At 45.3% G+C, this 24,678-nt stretch overlaps 1 protein-coding gene across 2 annotated transcripts; it reads right to left on the reverse strand.

Moving 5' to 3' along the window:
• TMCO1 (transmembrane and coiled-coil domains 1) lies at positions 1-24,562 on the reverse strand. Of its 2 annotated transcripts, none has more exons than XM_084638020.1 (7): positions 24,378-24,562; positions 22,104-22,181; positions 16,161-16,220; positions 14,992-15,038; positions 14,389-14,456; positions 9,572-9,716; positions 1-1,512 (listed from the first exon to the last, which is right to left on the reverse strand). In XM_084638020.1, the coding sequence occupies exons 1-7, from the start codon at positions 24,445-24,447 to the stop codon at positions 1,414-1,416; spliced, it is 567 nt and encodes a 188-aa protein (XP_084494146.1). In that variant the 5' UTR covers positions 24,448-24,562; the 3' UTR covers positions 1-1,413. The 2 variants fall into 2 exon arrangements, with proteins under 2 accessions (XP_084494146.1, XP_084494147.1); XM_084638021.1 differs by lacking the exon at positions 1-1,512 and adding an exon at positions 3,069-3,599.
• Positions 24,563-24,678: the final 116 nt, after the last annotated feature.

Below are 24,678 nucleotides of genomic sequence, written 5' to 3' on the forward strand. Positions count from 1 at the left end.
TAGGATTCAAGGCAGGGTTTATTATTCAGAACTCTCCCATTATCTATTTAAAATAATCCAGTGAATATGCCCCATGTTGCCACATACAGGCAGTCTTGAATTTATGTCGAGCACATCATTTAACCAAGCACATATCACATTTAGTTCAGTTGTTAGTGCACAGGTACTATGGTGTAACATAAATGCCTCCAAAGACAGGTGCAGACTTCCATCCTCTGCAATGGTTTAGAATTTATGAGGGTACAAGTACAGCGATGATACTTCAGGCAATTCCACCTCTCAGCCATTCTAGAACTCTGTCTATAGTGACCCTGATAAAAGTTTAGCTTCAAGATTTATTTTTTAAGTCCCCTCATAAACAAAGCGAGTTGGGCTCCAGCTAATACGACTAAGCTAGGTAAATATCTGGCAATGTAGAAATAGCACAGGGAACTGAACTGAGAACATATGGCTGACTGGTAACAAATTTAGAGGCCTTTAAGACATGCAAACCGATCACTCAGTTCTAGAAGTACAGTGAATAGCACAGCAGCATTCTATGTTTGGTACATGCTGTGTGTGTACACTGTAACCCTTAGGTAGTAAAGGGTAATTGCAGATGGTATCATTGGCATACAACAAACAAGAGATTATGTAACTGTTTAATCAAGGTAAGACTAAAGGACTTGTTTGTTTTAAATTATGACTGCAATTGAACAGATTCCAGCTAAGCAGACAGCTAGAATGTGGGCACCGTAATGCTACATAAACCACTACCAAGCTGAGCTCCTCAGGAGGAGGGGAAGGAATGTTCAGAAGCAGTTAGAGGTTGTTGGTGCTATGCAACATGGCACTGTGGCCTGGGTACTGCACTAATGAGGAAACAAACTCCAGCTTTAGATGTATTTTTCTTCCCATTCATAGCCTAGAACTGAACATGCCTAGTTTCCCTATAGATGGGTTCCTAATACACAGAAGTCTCTAGCCAGTTTGTCTAAGAGAACAGGGACACAATCAGTACTAGAGCATGATGATGCAGGACTTTCTAAAATCTGTTTATTTTACAGGTTCCCTATCATGGCTCCAAATAAGGTTTTATTATCTTTACAGTAGTTCTATAAAGCAAGATAGTTCCACTGTCCCTGCAATGAGATTAGGTGACTACATTTTAAATGCAAGGGGCCTAATCATTTATTACACAGACACACAAAACACATCTCACGTTATCTGCCAGGAGTTTTGCTTCAATTGTGACAGGCTGCTTGTAGAACGCTCCAAATACAAAGATGCTTCCGTGAAGGCAGTACCCATCCCAATGCTGCTTCAAATGAATAGAAAGCCTGCTGTGGAATCCGCTCCTGTTACAAACCAAGGGCAGTCTGTCTTCGATATTGACATCAATGGGAGCTGCTGTGAAAGGTGCATGACTATACTTCAAGAAAATTTCCCAGCTTGAGGAGGGGGGCCGAGGAAGCCCCCTGCCTGCTTGGTGGCAGCCCGCGAAGGAGCCAGGCCAAGCATCTTCTGAATATTCTGTGAAAATGAAAAACAGAATGATGGGATGGTGGTATAGTGAGAAGGAAGCCAATACACAGGTGAAATCCTGGTTCCGTTTAGACCAGTGGCAAACCTCTCTAACTTCAACCTCCAGGGTTTCACAACTCAGTTTACCCAATGTATATATGTGATATATCTGAAACCATACAAAAGGGCCAGGAAAAAATGCAGTCCATAGAGATTAAGTGATTTATATGCATAATGAACTGCAATTAGAGGTGGGCCTAAGCTCCAGAGTGTGTTTCTTGATCAAGTTTCCCCACAGTTGGAGTGGGTTTCAGTGCAGGGCTGCAATTCAATTCTATCTTCACCTACATAAGTCATAAAGCCAATGGGCAGGTAATAGAGTTCTTGTTGCAGGCTGCAGCCTTTGCCTACTTTGTTTTCTTTAAATTAAGATGGTAACATTAAATATCTTTGCAATTCAACTACAGTGCATATGCAGTAGCAGCTTCCTGTTCTCTGCTCCCAGGCAGAAAATCTAGGAGCAGCACTCCGCTGTTTTCACGCATTCCAAAAACCACCATCAAGGGAGGCTGTAATTAGAGCCCGAGAATCTTCAAACAAGACAGGAAGGATCCCACACAATACAATCAGAATTGGGCTGCCCACCCGGCCACCAGAGGAATTGCTGAGCTCCTGCCAAAAGTCTGAGTACACAGCTGATTTCTGTGCTAATGATAGGTTTCAGAGTAGGAAACAGTGCTTTCTCTCCTGAGACACATGGTACAGTATACCTACCTATCAACAAAAATAAATTTGTGCAGATGACCTTATCTCTGCCTTTATCCATTGGTTAGATTTTTGAACATCGGAACATAGTGTTTTAATACAACATCACACTAGTGTTAATGGAACATTAAGATTGAAAAAAAAAAAAACCCCACAAAAACCAAGCACTTTCATAAGGAAAGTCATACTCATAGCAGAATGCTTAAAGATTAGTATTGTACTGAGATTTTTGTGAAGCTATGTTAAAAACAGCACACTTCAATTAAACTACATTTATTTAGTTTCAACACTGGATAGTGTTAGAAGCATGATATAAGCAGAGGGCATCCTTCACTATAATCAACACCAGTGTTCTAAATGATGCAAGCCTAAATGGTGCTGGAAGGACAAAATGGAAAATCTGAATATGCACGAAGCAAAGGAGGATAAACTACTAAACAGAATTTCTTCACCCTTGAACGCCTTCCTCAAAAAGATTGTCAACACAAGCCAACTAGGAAATTTCCAGCTTCTACCTTTTAGAGTCATGAGATTTTTGTGCTTCGAAGTGGAATATACAGAGAACTTCCCCACTACTTTGACATTCACAGAGCAGAGAATCAAAAATTTTACACACAAAAGACAGCAGTCACTTTTGGGCAGAGGGTAAGGAAAATTTCAGCCCAAATATAAATATGTAAGAATTACAAGCAATTAAAAAGGGAAAGGAGGTTAAAGGGAAGTCACGGCAGCTTTATAGCATTTGCGGATGGCAAACATTCAACTTTTTACAGTTACACACAAAACTATGTTAAAAGAACATTAGAGTTGCAAAGTCAAGCACCCAGAAGTTAGGAAATGCCAGAATTAAGGTTGTCAGTGTAACCTTAATTTGGTCCCCTTGTGCATATGCATAATGACGACACAATCTTTAATTATAGGATCACATAGTATTTTTTCCAGCCTGCTCTGGGGATCAATCAGGGCTGTGTAGTGCACAAGACTATTGTCTACTTCATTTGTTGCAGAAGTTGGAAGGCACGTAGTGAATAAGGCAGGAAATTGAAGGAAGACAAGGACATTCTCATGGTTAAGACAGCTGAATGCTGCCCCGCAGAACTGCACTCTATCTCTGCCTCTATCACAGAGCTCGTGTGTGATGCTGCACAAGTCACTTAAACCAAGCTTTTTCACAAACAGCCACTAATTGTGTATGCCTCATTTACTGGGTGCCCAACCTGAGGCCTGTGGTAGGAATAAATGGCCAGTTTTCACAGTGGAGAGCGGTAAATAGCAGGGTCTCCCAAGGATCTGTGCTGGTAGCTGTGCTGTTCAACATATTCATAAATTATCTGGAAAAAGAAGTAAACGGAGAGGTGGCAAAGTTTGCAAATGATACAAAACTATTCAAGGCAGTGAAGTCCAAAGGTGACAGCAAAGAGATACCCAGTTTTGTGAGATCCCTTTGTAACTGGGCAACAAAATGGCAGAGGAAATATAATATTGATAAATGCAATGCATTGCACATTGGAAAACATCCCAACCATACATACAAAATTAAATTAGCTATCACCATTCAAGAAAGAGATGTTGGAGTAATTATGGACAGTTCTCTGAAAACATCTGCTTGATGTGCAGCGACAGTCAAAGCTAACAGAACGTTAGGAACCATTAGGAAAGGGATAAATAAGACAACAGAAAATATAAGCCACTATATAAATCCATGGTACGCCCACACCTTGAATGTTGCATGCAGTTCTGATCACACCATCTCAAGAAAGATATATTAGAACTGGAGAAAGTACAGAGAAGGGCAACAAAAAGGATTAGTTAGGAATATGGAACAGCTTCCATCTAAGAACGGATTAAAAAAAAAACTGGCACTTCAGTTTAAAAGAGATGACTAAGGGGCATAAGATAGAGGTCTATACAATCATGAATGGTGTGCGGGGGGAAAAAAAAGTGTTATTCACCCCTTCACTTAACACAAAAATCAGGGTTCACCCACAAAATTAATAGGCAGCAGGTTTAAAACAAACAAAAAGAAGTAGTACTTCTTCACACAATGCACAGTCAACATGTGGAACTCGTTGCCAGATGTTGTGAAAGCCAAAAGGATAATTGGGTTAAAAAAAAGAATTAGTTCCTGGGGTATAGGTCCATCAAAGGCTATTAGCAAAACTGGTCAGGGATGCAACCCCATGCTTTGGGTGTTCCAAAGCCTCCAACTGACAGAAGCTGGAACTGGGCAAAAGGGGATGGATCACTTGAAAAATTGACCTGTTCTGTTCATTCATGCTGAAGGATCTAGCATCGGCCCCTGTTAGGAGACAGGATATTGGGCTAGATGGACCATTGGTCTGACCCAGTATGGCCGTTCTTATGATTTGCAGATACGTTGAGCACTCATAGCTGCATCTGAATAACTGGGAGCTGTGCTCTGAACATATAAAGCCCTATAATGCTAAGTACTCTGCAAATCAGGTCCTCAACATCTCAAATTGTACACCTAAGATTAGTGAATACTTTTTATCTTAATCTCTCTGGGCCACAGTTATCCATCTGTAAAATGGGGCTGATACCCCCTCATCTCACAAGAGTGTTGTGAAAATAAGATCAGTAATGTTTATTAGGCACAAAGCTAGTGTAGTGTTGAGCATGACAGAAAAGCCCCTGAGGAGATTAACTGTTCTGTCTTCAGAGCAGGGTTTGACTAGTGAGATTAACCAAGGCCTGGGGCCACCCATTGAATGATGAGAAGAAAACATAGTGAGTAGTTGCTAATGAAGTGAGCACTGTCCATCCTGTTCACTGAATGAGGCAGCATCCTGTGGAAAAAAACTGTGTGTGGTCATGTGATTAAAGGCTGTATCATAATGCATATGCACAGGCAACCTTAATTCTGGCATTTCCTAACTTCTGAGTGCTTGGATTAGCAACTTTAATAATGTTCTTTTAACACAAAAACCTGTGTGTAATCTCCTGGGTTTTTAAAAAAGCAAACTGAAAAAACAGATTCCGTCATGTGGCATTATATTGATGCCCACATGGTTCATCAGCAAGGTTGGAATCTTTAGATCCGACCCACAGACCTCTGCCACTTGCACTGCCAGAGGTAACTAATAGCATGGAAAATTTCAGCCCAAAGAGTTAAAGTCTGACCAGCTTATCAATAACTAAAAATAGGGCCTTGTAACAGGAAATGTTGGTGAACTTAGAAAAGGGAACAGCTATTCAAAAGGGACTCGATTGACCAGTAGGGGCTACTGCAGGATCAGGACCGAGGTGCGCTGATAGAGCAGAAGCATAGTTGTTCAAGACCAAAGTTACTATCGGAGCAATGGGGGAAGCTTGCACTGCATGCTCCCGACTCTTGTCGATGCCATCACTCAGCCCTGTACATTCTAGCTGGTCAGACAGATCTCACTGGTGGGAGGAGGGATTATGAGAGTAGAGGCAAACAGACACGTTGACCTGAGCCGACTATAACCAATCAGAATGCTACACACTCTCTGGCCAGCCTTTCCTCTCCCACAATTGTCAAGTTCTCTCTCCAGCAGACATGTAGCTAGCTAGCATTATGCTGATAAATAACTTTTGCAAGACAGTGATGTTAAAATTGCACAGAAGGTCCCAGACACTGATGCCAGGACTAAGCGTTATGGAGGCCTGCACCATGTTGCGTCCCCACAGCATAGCACACACTCTTCCTTTCTAAAGGAAGGACAACTCTGGGCAGCACACTGTTACCGATGGGAGCAGAAGAAAACAGCAGCAGGGGAGCAAGAACATTTGTACTACACCAGTCCATCCCACCCCTTGTCTTTTCCTTTGAATCCTTTCCACCCCACAATCAGTGCAGAGCGAACAGATGTCATTTCTGCGCAAAACTTTTAAGTGCCCTAGGAGAAGAAAACTAATCAGAACTGACCTACTGCCCCACAACAATCAGGACAGTTTGTGGGAAAGAAAGATGTGCTCCCTCTCCTGTCTGCAGGGGGAATCGTTGGCCCCCTCTACCACCAGGAGCACATCTTGAGTAGAGGAAGAGGACAGGTCTAAAATTCAAAGATGTGTGAAAAGGAAACTAAATATTGGCAAGCCTCTGTGTAATAAAGGTTTATTACGCAACAAACAGGACAGGTGAAGGCTGTTAGAGCACTAACAGGAGGAGGGGCAGAGGATATAACTGACATTCCTCATCACTCCCAATTCAGCAGCAGACTTCCCCAGCTGAAAGGCAGCAGCTCAATGGCCTGTAGAAAGCCTCTCTCAGCAGCAGCCCTCTCTCCAAACAGGAAGGCACAAGGAACCACTGGACAGGATTTACGTGCAGGGGGAGATGGGAACAGCGCAGAGGAAGTTACTCACTGCAAATTGGATATTTCAGGAGATGCTGGCCTCAGGTCACAGGCAAAAAGCAGTCGAGCCAGGTCTTGAGGAGTTTCCTCAAGCCTCACGTGCCTGAGGACTATCAGCCTAGGTGAAGAGTAGCTGTGCTATCACCCACCCCATAAGCAATGCCTGTTTAAATCAGTGGCACTTGGTCACTCTGCACCAATTAGTCCTCTCCCTCCCACAAAGCAGACTGAGACACCCACACGCTGAACTAAATCTAGGCTCTGCCTCAATTTAATGAGTTCTAGGGATTCTCTCCTATACTCCTCCCCCCCAATGGACTCTGTGATCTTCCCCTGTTCTCCCACTATTTAATTCCAGGGCCCCACCTCTCTGCAGCTCTTCTCTTGGGCTATTGCCCTCATGGATTGTAGGGGGGCCCTTCCACCTCCATGGGGGCCAGTTTAAACTACAGCTTAGAGGTAAAGACTTGAGTGTGAAAGGAGCAGCTACCGCTTTTAATGTAATGCTGGGAGTACACAGTACATCAGTTCTACAGAGAATAAAAAAAGTGTTACACTAGAGAGGCTGCAGCATATGAAGCTGAAATATCCTTTCCAAGACAATGGCGCTACTACCCCCACCAGGCCATTAGCAGGGACAAGTAAAGGGCTGAAGGCTTGTTGGACTGAACAAGCTGAATACCTAGCATTGAAAACCCGAGTGTTTATGCCCAGCCATTCATTTTGTGCTGCTTCTAGTATGTTTCATCGCAGAAGGTGACAGCAGGAAATAGTCAAAACTGGAATATACCATGGGATTTTTTATTTTAAAACATACAAAAAGGCCACTTGGGATTTTTCAGCCACTGAATTCCCCAAGTATCCAACTGGTGCAAAGCAGACATGCAGCAGCCAGCACAATCTGAGTTTCACTCTCACTGCTCGTTGCCTTTCAGGGGTGCAAAAGAAAGTCTATTTGTGTCAGAATAGAAAGGCATAGAGCCCCACTGTAACACAGATTGGAGGCAAGGAGAGTTTCCCCAGGGTACTGCAAGGCACTGGCTATCTGGTGTGAGATTCGCTGGGGGGCAGTCACTGTAGAAATAACACAAAAGCTTCCCAGTGGGTGACACAGAAACCACAAAAACTAGACAAACCCCTCAACACACAACAGCACCTGCTGTTCTAGTTCCAGGCCAGGGAACGAGCACTGAACAAGACCTGCTGTGCTGAGAGCATTAATGAGGGGTCAGTGGACTTGATGGCTTTTGCTAGTTTGTTTGCCTTGTTCCTTCATGCAAGACTGGACACAGATCTGATTTAATGCAGGATCCTGCTGTGGAAGGAGGGAGAGAATCTGTCTGATCCATTAATATGCACTTATTTTGGGGTAAAGGAGCTTTCATTCTATTATTGAGCCACTTCACCAAGCCCATCCTGACCCCTCTGTTAGAAGTTGGCACAAGAATCATTTCCTCTCCTGACCTGCTGTAAGGGTTTCTAAGTCCCTTGGCACCTCCAGAGGAAAAAGCAACAGAGATCTGCAGATCAAGGAGAAATAAGCAGCAAGCATTCAGGAAGTGAACCAAAGCAAGAGGAAAGATAAAAATAGAGAACCAGCTAAGTGCATCAGCATTAATCCAGCTTCCAGGGTCTATTAGCCTCTTCCCACTCCCTGGGGGAAATTCAACAAGCAGAACACACTTTCAGCAGCACTCAAGTCCCACCGGTCCTAACCGACACAGACTGACACTTCATCCAACCTAGTCATGTGCTAATAGCAGCTCCACTGTCAGTTAAACAGCTGCTTCACTATTATTCCTGCTTCAGTGCACTGCAGCTGATAAAATGATGGCATCACTGTGGCAAGCTATTCCCAACCACGAAGACACTTCCCATTTTCAGGGCCAGCAGTTCCGCCTTGTAGCAGAAGGGCCTGTGTATGGGTCACAATCCACCATGGTGGTAAATTCTTAACAGTGGTCTCTAGCATGGCCTTGCATTTTGTCACACCAGACCCCCATTCTATAAATTACTCCACCCACTGGTGATTTGGAACAGAAAATACTCTGAAGGGAAAGCTATTCAGCCTTCAGAGAGAGTCATGTATTAATCAGGCAAGGGGGGAGGGAAGAGAATAAGGCACTTGAGAAAAATGCAGGTTTGACCCCAGACTTTCTTGCTTCCTCAGCAGATTTTTTGGACACGGATTGAGCCTTTTGGAGCAGCTTACATTAAGGCTACATCGTATCTGGGAATGCGCCTCCCAGCCTGCGTCCACAGACTTGTGCTGGCAGGGCTCAGGCTAATGCTCTAAAAATAGCATGTAGATCATGCTTTGATGTTGCAGCTCAGGGTCTCAAGCCCACCCCCACTGGTTTCAGAGCCCAAGCCACAAAATCTACACAGAACCATTTTCAGAGTGCTAGCCCAAGCCCCACTACCATGGGGGCTAGATGGCTGAGAATTTGGGCTAGATGGCTCACTTCCAGATGCAAAGTAGACATACCCTCAGAGTACACTAAAGGAGGAGTGTTTTTCTTTCTGATAATGACTGTACAGTCAGGTTTTTAGTAAGGGCTTTTTCTTAGTAATCCTGGTGTTTTCTGAAGCCTGCCGTGAAGTCAGTGAACCATGCAACTGGTCCCCTGCCAAAAATGATCCTGTCAGTCCACAAAGTTACCTGGCGACAGGTAGCAGGGTGGAAGCTGTTTCCACGGGAATGTCCTGGAGCAATCCTGCTGACTTTAGCCAGGTCTCCCTCATGAGATAAGACCTCATACAAAGTGAGACTTTTCTGCACTACATTTCCTTTGACAGCTAAGCCTATGGGAACCAGTGGTCAATGTGAAAGCTTCAAACAAACCTAGGTCAAAGGCAGACTACATGTGCTAAATTGGTTATTGGGCACTTGCTACTTCTTACCGGGTGGCAGATCAATGCCTGCCCCATTCCCGCTCCATAGGAAGCAGCTCAGCACTCACCTGCCGGATAGACATGGTGCAGAGAATGTAGAGGAAGATGAAGGAGCAGTCAGTGTAATCCTCCCCAAGTAGGTTGCGATGGGACAGGCCCTGGATGTAGGAGAGGGGGATAAAAGGAAGTTTTGCCACCACTCGGCCGTCAAATCTGGAAGAGAAGAGATCACTTAATGTGAGACGGCAACCAAGTACCCAGCCTAGAGAAGGGCTTCAGTCTGGGACAGTAATCGGGTCCCTGGATTGCAGAAAAACAGATTAAGTGTTTTAAATGAAACAGGCCTCCAAGAGGACAAAACCAGATGCAAGATCAAGTCAAAAGCCTAAAAAAAAAAAAAAAAAAAAAAAAAAGTCATGTGGCTCCACCTTCACTTGCACAATACTAGACAGACTAATATATACACACACCCCATCCTCAAGGCCACGCACCACAGCGGCCTGCCATCCACTGAATGGACTGTGCAGGCCTCCCTTAGCAGATGCTGTGGAATGACAAGGGGTCCCTCCTGGAGGTCAACCTATCAATGATTACTGGTTGGATAAATTGCTGACCAAGGTTTGCGGGACACAGACTAGGAACTTTCTAAATCAATATCCTCAAGTACTGACACCTGCTATTTAAAACCAAGTCACACATAGGTTTCTCTCAAAGCGCTGTAACACTTGAGTCAAGAGACAATTACCAGCCTGTTGTAATACAGTTACTTTATGCAGACTCATGGATTTTTGTACTAGAGGTGTGTGCTCAGCTTTCAGAAGAAAAACTAAAGCCCAACTCTGTGTTGTTTTTTTTTGTTTTGTCCCCCCCGCCCAGATTTGTTACATTTATCAGTTACCAAAAGGAATGTGGGCAACCGCCATGGAGAGAATTCCTTTTTATATAATGCTCCTTCTCTGCATTCACTCTTCAGAAGCAGGGGACATTGTATATTCCCACAAGGTACCTATTCAACTCCAGGAGCTGGGAAGCATTCAGTACTACATTCCGGATATGGAGACATGGTGTGAATTTGGACGGACTGAAGAGATTCAGCTTCTGAAATCAGACAGCCAACACTACCCTTTGAAGCAGTGTGCGTATCATGCTGCATCAGTGTGTGCTCAGAGTTTGATGTTATTTTCTCCTTGAGTGTTCATTTTCTAACAGGTGTTTCTGGTTTCAAGAGCTCCTAAATGAGCATTCTTTCCTGTGGAGAGGCACTCACACAGAGCTATGGCTCTAACATGTGCCAACTTTGCTTACATCTCACAGGCAGTTTGGCAGAAGGGCTAGGAACGGATGTTTGTCTCCCTGTAACATCCCCGGTGTTTTAGGATTCTGCATTACTCCTGCTGTGGGAACACAGAGTAGCTCAGAGGTGGTAGCCTGAGGTACCTGCCTTCTCTTCTGGCAGGTAACCTAGGTTTTAAGGCACACTCTTGTAGGGAATTCTGTAAGGTTTGCTGCTTTGGCAGAGTTGCATGATTCAGGACTAATGGAGTAAGATGTTACCTGCTGTGCCCCTTGGTTCTCTCCGGACACTAACTTCTCTCACTAGATACCCCTATCTGCCTGGATCCCAGTCTAGTATTCACCTGCAGATCGCCCTACCCCTAGCAGAGATAGCTTTTCCATGGATCCCACCAACCTACAAAAAAGATTACCCTGAATGGATAATCAGGATCCTCATGGTAGATCCTCAACCTGGCATTCTGCTTTTAGTGTTCAAGCCAGCCTTCCTGCACCTGTCCCTCCCATCCCTGTACTGTGTATTGCAGCTCCCATTTTCAACAGCAAGTAAGGGGCTAGTTACCGTTCTCTGTATATATATGTTGCATGTACAAAGCCTCTCTGTAGGAGTCATTTGCCTAGCTGTATGGCCATGGCTTTTAGGCAGTAGCTGACAGAAGGGATACATGGCCAGCCTACATTCTATTGTCCAAAGGTAAACACAGCATGCTCACTCCAAACAACCCATAGTCCCTCTCCTCCCAAACTTTAGGCCTTGGCCTCTCCAGCAGTTGGGGGAAAGAAGTGGGTGAATAAAGCAATACACTGACTCTTGTTCCAAGCACAAGCAATCCCCTTTCCTCCTTCTCAACCCTGAATCTAGAGCACCTCTGTAGGTGGCTAGTAGCCATGACTTCCCAGGAAGTGGCCTGAGGACCCCAGCTAAACAGTGATTGAACACTGTCCTCCTGAAACCAACATCTCTTCTTGATACCATGTCAAGAGAACAGCAATTGGTGAAGATGTCAACCAGCTCTCTCCCCCCTCCCCAATGAGCCCTATAGATTTCAGATGAGGGCATGACACTGACAAGTCCCTGAAGCTGCCCTTCACACACAGGTACACTAGCCAGCCCATAAGACTGGAAGCATAGTCTTAGACACATAGATTGCCATTAAGCCAAAACTGTCAAACCTTTAGATTTTTCTTTGAGTGCTACAGACAATCTCTTGGACTTGCTAAAAGGGTTAGTCCTGTTTCAATAGTAACTGAGCTCTCTGGACATCTGGGATGTGCAGCTTCACCTTCCTGCGATAGCTTTAGAAAATAGAGACAACAACATGGCATGATTTAGACTTTTTTTTTTTTTTTTAAAAGAAGATCATTTTAAAAGTCAAGACTGAGTGAGGTCCAAGTTCTAATGGGCCCATGTGAATACAGTACAGGGGAAGCTGGCCATAGCAGACTGTACTCCAGAGACTGAGAAGATGGCCACCAAGAATGAAACTTTCAGCACCACATCAAGAGACAGTAGGCTCAAAGTTTAATCACAAGCATCAGTAGGTTCTAGGGTGGGATGGTACATAGTTGTAAGAACCTTCAAAAGTAGTTTTAGCAGATGGACAAACATGAAACCATTGCACAGAGAGATCAGGGGTGGGGGGGAGGAGAGAGAGAGAGAATTGGGACCAGAATCCAAGGCCCTCCTTAAAGCAAAGCACACAGAATGCAACTGCTTCTGCCAGATGGATGCGGACCACTGGCCTTGTAGTGTAGTTTCCAACTATGTATAGGAGGAGCAGGGGATGGTTCCAGATGGTTGACTGCTTCTCTAATTGGGCTTGTTTGTCTGCACCTCCCAGGGACTTTTCCTTCCCTAGAGTTAGGGGTCAGAACAACACTTACCCAGAATGAGCTGTTTGTAAGCATAACCTGGGCCCTTCAAAAGAAGCAGATCCCTGCTGAGTGCCTCAGTGAGGGGAATGGTACAAAGTGTGTATTTCTGCCTCTCTCCCTTCTTTGTCCAACATACTGAACTCCCAGTGGATGAGCAAGGGCTCCAGCCTCTAGTGTTCTTCAGCAATCAGGGAAAGAGGCACATACTTTGTCCTGCAAGCGCATTGCTGGAGAATTTGGGGCCAAAGTAGACACTATGGAAGGAAGAGTGCTTTTGTTAAAGCTCTACAGTGGGGCAGCACAGACCCGTCTGCCTGCTGCTGTGAAGACAAAATGAAATGGCAGACTCTTCAGGGTGGAGGGACCCACCTTTTCATGCTAGTGAGTGACAGATCTGGCTCTGAACCTAAAGCTATACTATAACTGACCTTAGTACAACAAAAGTGTCATTAGCAGAACATTTTTAAGTGCTGGCATCTATGCCCAAACTCTATTACAAAGGGCTAGGCTTCGCTTCACTTCACTTCACCAACAGCAGGAAGTGTCCCCCCTGGCCTCAGACTGAAAGATCCCTTCACATACATTATTTTTATCACAGAGCACCCACAATATACTAGGTACTGTCTAAACATAGTGAGATTTCCTAACCTGAAGAGCTCACATCTGAGACAAGCTGCATTCACCCTTCCCAAAGTACATCAGATATCCCCCTCACTGGCTCCTGATGCAGCCTTTAAGTTTCATGTAAGAATCATGGCAGAGTTGGGACTTTAGGAGGGACTGGAAAGTGGCTTTATGGTCCAGTTCAGAGAGGGTACTCCATACAAACGGCTGCACAGAAGAAACCACAACGATGGTTATGGGAAAGGTGGACAAATAAGGAGCTGAGGCTGGCATTACTGGCGATGGGAAAGGTGACAACATGAGCAGATAAGCACGGCAGGGTAGATTTGTGAATGACCAGTTAAGTTTGAGACATCCACAAATCTGAAGGCCAACCATGGGATTACTGTCACCATTGTTGTGGACAGAAATCCCCAAGCATTTTTGTTTGGTTGGTTTTGGGGGGTAGGGAGGACGAAGAGTTTTGTCGCTCCCCCCAAGAAAATTCAAGCATCGCTCTAGTATTGCACTCAAAAACAAAATATTCTGACAGTATTATTTAGACATATAAATATATGAAAAGTATAGCTTATGTAATTACCCTAGTCAATTCCAAAACCTTTTTTCTTTAAGAATCTCGGCTTTTGGGAAAAAAAACAGCCAGTACTGCTTTAGAAAGCAAAGCAAAAGCCAACACAGATAGCCAATGCAGATGTGATAGAAAGGTCTGAAGACTGTAGAAGGCTGCCCCATCTCCGCAAAGCTATTCTGAATTAGCCAGACTTTCATCCTGGTCACATATTCCAGAACAGCAAGCATGCTCAGTTGTGGCTAAAGTGCAGCCTAGAGAATCCCTGCATGCAATGCTCCATGCTGAACTGAGCAGAAGCAATGATTGACCTGCAGATTCGCTGGCTTCATCTCTATATCAAAGATGAGGAGAGCTGCAGTTTGATCCATTTTATACAAATTAGATGCAGCTCTCAGTGGGATCCCATGAACATCAGTAGAATGAGTCCAAGTAGCAAAGGAGAGAGGGGATGGGATACATTCACTTTGAAGGCTGGGAAGGGGGGGGGCGGGGGGGAAGCAGCCAGAGAGAATTGATACTTACATGGAGTTGAACATGCCCATGAGGGCAGTAAAGCAAAAGCCAATTGCAAACATGGACTTCATTCGAACCTGCAACCAGAGAGGTCAGAGTCATTCATTATTGACAGCTAATACAGGGAGAAACAAACAGATTAAAAATAAAGGCAAGTCCCAGAGTTAGGGCTTGGGGGCTTTAATACTGAATAATGGGTTTTGTGCAGCAGCATCAGGATCAAAAGAGAAGGGAATCTTTAAGCTCACTCTCTCAGCTTGTAGCAGAGGAGACCAAGCAGAAAACTCTTAGAAGGGTTGAATAGCTACGAGTACTGGAACAGCCATGAGAGGGATCATGGGGGCCAAGAGCTTATGGAGGAAAGGGAGGTCTCAGGGCTGTCCTGTTAACCAAAAGGTGACCATGCATAAAGAAAGGGGAGTCCAAGGGAACTGTGAGGCAGGAAGGGAAATAACAAACAGAGTGGGCTCACTAGGAAGATGGGGTGAGTAAGTGGAAAGTCAGGAAAACTGCTTCTATTTTGGAAGCACTAGAGAGATTGCGGGGGCGGAGGGGAATGAGATCTAGCCCTTCACTAGTTTGGGCATTGCCCCTAATTTACAGCATTCTTACCATCGACAGGTCCCTATTGTTGTTCTTCAGCTTCTCCTCTTGCCTCTCTGTAAAACAGGGAAGAGCACAGAGGTTATCCCAATCCAGACACCAGAAAGATTTCACTTTCAAGAAGTCTAAACCTTCCTTGCTATCCAAGCCAGTAATAGTTCCAAGACAGACTCCAGCTCTGTATGCCAGACAATACAGCGTGAAAACGGTACACAGCCAACTGTCCTTGAATCGAAACAACATGCAGCAGAACAAGTATATGAGGTTTGTCAACATTCAAAAGGCAATGCACAACAACTCAGACAATGGGCATGACGACATACAGACAGACATGTCAACTGGAAAACCAAACAGTGCTTGTAAAAATCAGGTAGTGCCAGTATATTGTATACTGGAAGCAGTGTTGTTCTCAGAATTTTATTTGTACATCGCATCTTATTACTGTAAGGCAGTGTTTTTCAAACTGTGGGTCGCGACCCAGTACTAGGTCACGGCAGCTCTGGTCAGCATGACCAACCAGGCTGTTAAAAGTCCCGTCGGCAGTGCTGCCCGGCTAAGGCAGGCTAGTCCCTACCTGTTCTGACACCTCGCTGCGCGCCGGAATCACCCAGCAGCAGGTCCAGCTCCTAGGCACGGAGGGGTGGGGCCACAGGGCTCTGTGCACTGCCCCCGCCCCGAGCACCAGCTCCGCACGCTCATTGGCTGGGAACCAGTCAATGGGACCTGGGGGAGGGGGTGCCTGTGGGCAAGAGCCGCGTGGAGCTGCTTGCTCCTCTGCCCAGGAGCCAGACCTGCTGCTGGCCGCTACCGGGGCATAGTGTGGTCCACTGTACAAGGACAGGAGGAAGTCTGCCTTATCACCCCTGCTGCACCGCTGACCAGGAGCCGCCTGAGGTAAGCCCGCACCGCAGCCATGCACCCCAATCCCCTGCCCCAGCCCTGAGCACTCCCCAAACCCGGAGCCCCCTCCTGCATCCTAAACTTGTCATCCCTGGCCCCTCCCCAAAGCCTGCATCCCCAGCCCAGAACCCTGACCCTCTCCTGCACCCCAACCCCCTGGCCCAGCCCTGAGCCCCCCCCGAACCTGTGGAAAGAAAGGGAAAGTCAACTCCAGCAGCTTTTCCTCACAGCCTCCCCCTCACTTTTGGAGCATCACACCTCCCCTCCCCAAATCTTACCTATTTTCTTTTTTTGCTGTCGGCCTGCTGATTCAGTTATCGTTTCCTTCTTCTTTTCCACTATAAAGGGCAAAGACAACATAGAATCACTTTCACACAAACAATGGAGAGTTATGCTACTAACCCCTTCTCTTTTCCTCTCCCTTATACCCAAAACCCTCATGCAGACTGGGGCAGGAGGAAGGAAGGAAGCAAGATACAGATATATGTCTATGATATATGTTCAATGTCTTATAACCTGCCAGAGCAGGACTGGCACAAATGTTTTCAAGACTAGGAATGTTTTCCAGGCCCTGATCCTAGACGAGGAAAAGATCAATTTCAATCCCTGACAAAAGCCAGACTTTTAAAACCTGCCAAAGGAGCCCATTGCATTGTGAACCAAGGAGCTTGAGTATCATTTTGGTTTAAACAGCCCTTGCTGATTTGTCATTATGAATTCTAGACAGTACTTTCAATTCAACAAGTGTGATGAAACGAGCTTTATGGGAAACTCTGACCCTAGCTATCTGCAGTGGGAAGCAGAACACAGAGAGGCCTGTGTTCTGTTATATCCCTTCTTCACAGACAGGCATTCTCAGTGGAAGTGCTGCGCCAGCAGTCTGGCACAACCAGCTCCATTCTTGCTGGTCATCCAATTAGGGCTGAAACATTCCCAATATTTTGAAGTTAAAAATTAAGTAGCAAGTCTAAACTTAGTTATCAAAGCTACCAGAAAACCAAGTAGGACAACCAATTCAGACAGCAGATACTCCACAGATTGCTGCAAGCAAAGCCAACAGATAGTCACAAGCCAGAGTGCTGATCTGTTGATACTGTGATCCAGCAACTATGCTTTTCAATCTGCAAATGGAATCACCTCCATTAGCAGAGAAATTTGATCGACAGTCCCAGAAAATGAAAGCCAAGTTTTAGTTTCAGGTTTATATAGCCAATATCACAATATGAAAATGGGATGATAAATGTTAAAGTACAGTTATGATAAGATATGTGATATTGATTGCCTTTTTCCAACGGCACATCTGTACATCTACTTTACCAACAAACCCATTTTCACTCCTGTTGTTCCATAGTGTCAGCGCTGAAGACTTCTATCTCACATATTAGTATATCAGTTCAGTTTTAATGGCAGAACTTTTATTCCTGATGATGACCAAGACAGAAAGACTACAGCTTAATTTCCAGATCGCAGGAGAATTTGTGGTGCTAACAGATATGAGTCATAAGAATTTTAAACCAACCTTGCACAATTGCCAAAAAACGAACAGCCCAGGCACAAACCTACTCATCTGCTTTTACCACAATGCTGCTGATGAAAAGGTTAACGGTGAAGTTTACTTATCCATAAACTAAATCACACACCTCAGGCAAGCAGGCCAGTAGGATTATGCAAGGGTGATGTAAACTGAGCAAGTTTGCTCAGAAAGGTCACTAGGAGTAAATAAAGTGGCACATCATCATTTTTATTCTTACTATAACCATGCTGCAGTCTTGCAACTTCTTCCATTGCCAGATAATAATCAGACATCTACCCTGAAACTTTCAGGCTCACTGAGTTTTGAGACATAGCTGTGCCATACAACACAAGTATATTTTGTTGAGAGATTAAATTATAAACACTCCCCTAATCTAATAGCCCTAGTTTATTCACTTTCAAGACCCATTTGTTTTCTGTAGCTGTGATAGAATGGCAAGGCTCTGGCAGAGTGGCCTAGTGATCTTATCCATGGTTTGGTTTTGGTTTTTTTTGCTGTTTTATTGGCACATTGGTTGTTGCTGTGGGTACACTGACAAATGGTTGAAAGGTATGGCAGGAGTGGTCTATTTTACAGTTGTATATTTAAGAATTGTCAAAGGACAGATAAGTGCTCATTTTAAAAAGGATATGTGAATAAACTGTGATTAATAAATGTTAATCAAATCTGAAATTGTAGCTAATATTTGTTATTCTCAGCTCTGCCACTCAAACTCTAACTCACAAGCATTAACGTTAGCAATTATTATTGGTGTATGCACCTCACATCTGGCTCTTCGTGGAAACACAAACCAGAGATAGGAGGAATTACAAAATAATCAGAGTAAAGTCTCTACAGCAATCATTAAACACCAGAGATTAATCTATACCAGCTGCTTATAAATTCCACAGCACCCAAAGGAGTAGCACATTATCTCTAAACCAGGGGTGGGAAAACTATGGCCCATGGGCCACATCCGGTCCATCAGACCTTTTAATCTGGCCCTCAGCTCCCGCTGGGGAGCAGGGTCGGGGGCTTGCCCCGCTCCGGCACTCCAGCCAGGCAGCAGGGTTGGGGGCTTGCCCTGCTCCACATGGCTTCCAGGAAGCAGCCGGCGTGACGCCCCTCCGGCTCCTGCATAGTATGAGGAGGTGCGGCCAGGCTGCTCTGCGCTGCCCCGTCCGCAGGCATCACCCCCACAGCTCCTATTGGCCTGGCTATGCCTCTGCATAGGAGCTGGAGGGGTGACATGCTTCCGGGAGCTGCTTGAGGTAAGCGCCGCCCAGAACCTGCACCTGAGCATCCCCTCTAATCCCCTGCCCCAGCCCTGATCCCCCTCCCGCCCTCTGAACCCCTTGGTCCCAGCCCGGAGCACCCTCCTGCACCCCAAACCCCTCACCCCCAGCCCCACCCCAGAGCCTGCACCTCACCTCCCCCCAACCCCCTGCCCCAGCCTGGAGCCCCCTCCCGCACCATGAACTCCTCATTTCTGGCCCCACTCCAGAGCCTGCACCCCCAGCTGGAGCCCTCACCCCCTCCCACACCCCTAATTTTGTGAGCATTCATGGCCCGCCATACAATTTTCATACCCTGATGTGGCCCTCAGGCCAAAAAGTTTGCCCACTCCTGCTCTAAACTCTCTGCTGGGGTTTCAGTTGGTTTCATATCTTATACTAGTAGGTTTTATCCTTAGCTACTCTGCGCTGTCTTATACTCCTGGAAAAAGTAAGGATTAGATGAATGGACTATAAGATGAATAGGAAGCTGGCTAGATTGTTGGGTTCAATGGGTAGTGATCAATGGCTCGATGTCTAGCTGGCAGCTGGTATCAAGCAGAGTGCCCCAGGGGTCGGTCCTGGTGCTGGTTTTGTTCAACATCTTTATTAATGATCTCGATGATGGGATGGATTGCATCCTCAGCAAGTTCGCAGATGACATTAAGCTGCAGGGAGAGGTAGATATGCTGGAGGGAGGGATAGGATCCAGAGTGACCTAGACAAATTGGAGGATTGGACCAAAAGAAATCTGATGAGGTTCAACAAGGACAAGTGCAGAGTCCTGCACTTAGGGCGGAAGAATCCCATGCAGTGCTACAGGCTGGCGACCGACTGGCTAACAAGCAGTTCTGCAGAAAAGGACCTGGGGATTACAGTGGATGAGAAGTCGGATATGAGTCAGCAGTGTGCCCTTGTTGCCAAGAAGGCTAACAGCATATTGGGCTGCATTAGTAGGATCATTGCCAGCAGATTGAGAGAAGTGATTATTCCCCTCTATTTGGCACTGGTGAGGCCACATCTGGCGTACTGCGTCCAGTTTTTGGGCCCACCACTACAGAAAGGATGTGGACAAATTGGAGAGAGTCCAGCAGAGGGCAACGGAAATATCAGGGGGCTGGGGCTCATGACTTACGAGGAGAGGCTGAGGGAACTGGGCTTGTTTAATCTGCAGAAGCGAAGAGTGAGGGGGATTTGATAGCAGCCTTCCACTACCTGAAGGGGGGTTCCAAAGAGGATGGAGCTTGGCTGTTCTCAGAAGATGACAGAACAAGAAGCAATGGTGCCAAGTTGCAGTGGGGGTGGTCTAGGTTGGAAATTAGGAAACACTATTTCACTAGGATGGTGGTGAAGCACCGGAATGGGTTATCTAGGGAGGTGGTGGAATCTCCATCCTTAGAGATTTTTAAGGCCTAGTTTGACAAAGCCCTGGCTGGGATTGGTCCTGCTTTGAGCAGAGGTTTGGACTAGATGACCTCCTGAGGTCTCTTCCAATCCTAATCTCCTATTATTCTAACTTGTCTTCTCCTGAAGGCTCAGGAGAGAGGGAGACAGAAGCCAAGCCGATCTTCTGTTGAGCTGTCACTTGCTTAAAACCCTTACTTCACTTATTTCTATTGATGCTTTTGTGTGCCACTTTTACCTTATACCATAGATCTTCCAACTCTTTCTCCACCTCTCTATCTTCTTCCCTCAATCTCCATCCCTCATTTCCTTTTCTCTTTTCACTGCATTGTACTCCCTCCCTCCTTCTCCAAGTCCTTTCAAGCTCATTTTATATAGAGAGGTTGTACTTAAACTAGTGCAATCAGTTTAAAAACCAATTTAAACTCATGCAACTTCTGTGTGTGTGTTCTTTCTTCCGTCACTTTTTTTTCTCCCACCACAAAAATCATCCTCCCTCATTCTCCTCTGGGACCTTTAATCTCACTCCTTATCTATTCCTCCCTAGTCTCTCATAACATTCATCCAACCACAATTCTTCCTCTTTTCAGTAACTCCTCCTGTTCTTCTCTCTCCTTCCTCCCCAGATCTGGGGTCCTTCTCAAAGAGCACAGGCAGGATCCCTGAGCTCACCTCAATGCAGCTGGTGGAATCTATATACATAACCACTGGCTAACCATGCTAAGGAAAGAGAGGCTTACACCCATTTCTGCTCCCCCCGTTCTTCAGTAGAAGTTAGGTAGGCAGTGGAATTAACATCAGGACAGGTCTCAGTACTAACCCTTCTCCTTCCAGTTAAGGACAAAAAAGGATAAAGCTAGGAGCTGCCTCAGACCAGAATGGCAGTGGTCATGTTTAAAGCTCCCAAGTATTCTATGCAGGGTGGATAAAAATCAATGATTTAAAAAAAAATTAAATTTTAAATCGGTTTTTATTTAAATGTTTTAAAATAAATAATATATAGAGGTGAGAAATAACAGACCTCAACTCTATTGTCCCTCTGCAAATTTGTGTACAGAGTCAATCCCTTACCTCTCTCTAAAAGTGCAAAGTTTCAGAAAGTTCAATGGATAGAAGATTGTTGCGGGCGGAATAGATCTGGACAAGGAGAAGAAGTCTGGAGATAAATGTGAGAATCGAGGGACATATGCTTGTTTTGTTAAAATATTCTATGCTTGCTGTCGAAGAAAAAAATCCAGAATACTTAATGTTGTTGTTTTAATTAAATCAATGATTCTCAAACTTTTGTACTGGTGACCCCTTTCACACAGCAAACCTGAGTGCGACCCCACTTATAAATTAAAAAAACATTTTTGTATATTTAACACCATTATAAATGCTGGATGAAAAGCAGGATTTGGGGTGGAGGTTGACAGCTCATGACCCCACATGTAATAACCTTGTGAACCCTGAGGGGTCCTGACCCTCAGTTTGAGAACCCCTGAGTTAAATAACACACTTCAAGTGTCTGTCTGGTGATGTTCTCCTCCTAATACAGCATGGCAAGAAAATCCTCCAAATATTAATGAATAACCTGTTGAATTGGAGATATTTATGAAGTCATTGGGAGGTGAACTATCTGCTTCAATTACCTTTGGTAAATGAATAATCAAACAACCACTCATTTTCTGATATAGCTGTAAAACTAATCTGAAAAGTTTTCAAAATAAATCATGGTTTAAAAATGTATAGTGTGTACCTTCTAAAAATGAAACCTACATCTATCTCTCAATTGCGAAGGATATGTATTAAGGTTATAACAACCAACAAGAATGCACTTTTATGTAGAACACCATGATTAAATTGAGTCTGCCTGACTAGAGATTTAAATCAAATCCACCCTGATTCTACAATGAGGCAGGGACCCTCGGAAGCAAACAGAAGGCACCTCTTGCCAAGAGCAGACCCTACTTTGAAAAATCCTGGAGCAGAAAACAATGAGAAGACAAGAACAGCCATTTTATTTATAGTGTTTGAAAGGCAACACTTACATTTTTTGCTTTGTTTTTCCACTTCAGCTTTCAGTCTCTTGTATTTCTCGGTTCTGTAAACCAGCACCCATGTTATACCTGAAACAAGCATCAGATAAAATAAGGGGAGAATGACTTTCTATACAGCTCTATTGAAACTTCCCCAGGGCTGCTGCAGCATTTAGATTTGGGTACATTAACAAGGACTGGGAGTGGCTAAGTCATTATGCAAGGTAGCCTGTTTCCTCTTGTTTTTTCCTACCCCCCCCCAGATGTTCTGGTTTAACTTGGATTTAAACTTGAAGAGTGGTCAGTTTGGATGAGCTATTACCAGCAGGAGAGTGAGTTTGTGTGTGTATGGGGGTGGGGAGGATGTGAGAAAACCTGGATTTGTGCAGGAAATAGCCCAACTTGATTGTCATGCACATTGTGTAAAGAGTTGTCACTTTGGATGGGCTATCACCAGTAGGAGAAAAGGAGTACTTGTGGCACCTTAGAGACTAACCAATTTATTAGAGCATAAGCTTTCGTGAGCTACAGCTCACTTCCTCAGATGCATATCGTGGAAACTGCAGCAGGCTTTATATATACACAGAGAATATGAAACAATACCTCCTCCCACCCCACTGTCCTGCTGGTAATAGCTTATCTAAAGTGATCATCAGGTGGGCCATTTCCAGCACAAATCCAGGTTTTCTCACCCTCCACCCCCCCACACAAATTCACTCTCCTGCTGGTGATAGCCCATCCAAAGTGACAACTCTTTACACAATGTGCATGACAATCAAGTTGGGCTATTTCCTGCACAAATCCAGGTTTTCTCACATCCCCCCAACCCCCATACACACACAAACTCACTCTCCTGCTGGTAATAGCTCATCCAAACTGACCACTCTTCAAGTTAAAATCCAAGTTAAACCAGAACATCTGGGGGGGGGGGGGTAGGGAAAAACAAGAGGAAACAGGCTACCTTGCATAATGACTTAGCCACTCCCAGTCTCTATTTAAGCCTAAATTAATAGTATCCAATTTGCAAATGAATTCCAATTCAGCAGTTTCTCGCTGGAGTCTGGATTGGAAGTTTTTTTGTTTTAAGATAGCAACCTTCATGTCTGTGATTGCGTGACCAGAGAGATTGAAGTGTTCTCCGACTGGTTTATGAATGTTATAATTCTTGACATCTGATTTGTGTCCATTTATTCTTTTACGTAGAGACTGTCCAGTTTGACCAATGTACATGGCAGAGGGGCATTGCTGGCACATGATGGCATATATCACATTGGTGGATGTGCAGGTGAACGAGCCTCTGATAGTGTGGCTGATGTTATTAGGCCCTGTGATGGTGTCCCCTGAATAGATATGTGGGCACAATTGGCAACGGGCTTTGTTGCAAGGATAAGTGAATTTGTGAGGGGGGTGAAGGGTGAGTAAACCTGGATTTGTGCTGGAAATGGCCCACCTGATGATCACTTTAGATAAGCTATTACCAGCAGGACAGTGGGGTGGGAGGAGGTATTGTTTCATATTCTCTGTGTATATATAAAGTCTGCTGCAGTTTCCAGGATATGCATCCGATGAAGTGAGCTGTAGCTCACGAAAGCTTATGCTCTAATAAATTGGTTAGTTTCTAAGGTGCCACAAGTACTCCTTTTCTTTTTGCGAATACAGACTAACACGGCTGTTACTCTGTAACAAGGAGAAAGAAACCCAGAGAACAGCAACATACAGTAAGCAGAGGGCGGTCTTTGTCAAGGACGCATTAGATGCACTGAATGGCACAGACACCTCTGTGAGATACAGACCTCATATCTCCCCTTAACTTTCAGCAATAAAAGTATTTACCTCAGAAATCTATAGAAATTGATACACACACAGCTGAGGCTGCAGAGTCATTTTCGCTCTGTCCCGCCACGATATGTATATAGTCCCCATCACCAGAGCCCTTAAAAATCTTAAATGCATTTCTCCTCACAACCTCCCGCAAAGGGCTATTGCCCCATTGCACAGATAATGGAGAACTGATACACGGAGTCACCCACGGTCACTGTGGCAGAGCCAGGCCTGGCACTTGGCCTCAGAGCTACCGCGCTCGGAGACCCAGGCTGGAGCCCCACGGTGGGCTCTTCGGGTGACCAGCTAGGAGCCCCTCCCCGCTGCGCCCCCGGAGCCCCACTCGCAGCCTGAACCGGGAAGGGGCTGGCTCGGAGGCTGCTCACCGGCTTACGCCTGGCAGGCGCCCCCTTCCTAATGGAACACGCCGGGGACCTAGGAGACCCGCCCAGCGGCCCGGCTCACCCTCGGCCAGCAGCGCCGTGCACACCGAGATGAAGACGATGAGGACAGTGTCAGCGAACATAGTACTCATGGTGCCCCCACACCCGGAAGAGACTCCCACGCGCGCGCACACACGCGACTAGACCGGAAGCCACAAAGGGTCCAACTAGCAGCCTAGCAACCGGCTCCAGTCTCCGGAAGTGATGTTGCTCGGGGTTTCGGCAACGAGGCGCTCCGCCGAGGGGAAATCCCGCTTACGAGTAAGGGGCGGGGCGCGGCGCAGGTGAGGCGAGCAGCCTGCCCATAGTGGCGGTAAACTCGC

The sequence above is a fragment of the Lepidochelys olivacea genome, assembly GCF_965140295.1.
Source record: "Lepidochelys olivacea isolate rLepOli2 genome assembly, chromosome: 8".
NCBI lineage: Eukaryota > Metazoa > Chordata > Testudines > Cheloniidae > Lepidochelys > Lepidochelys olivacea.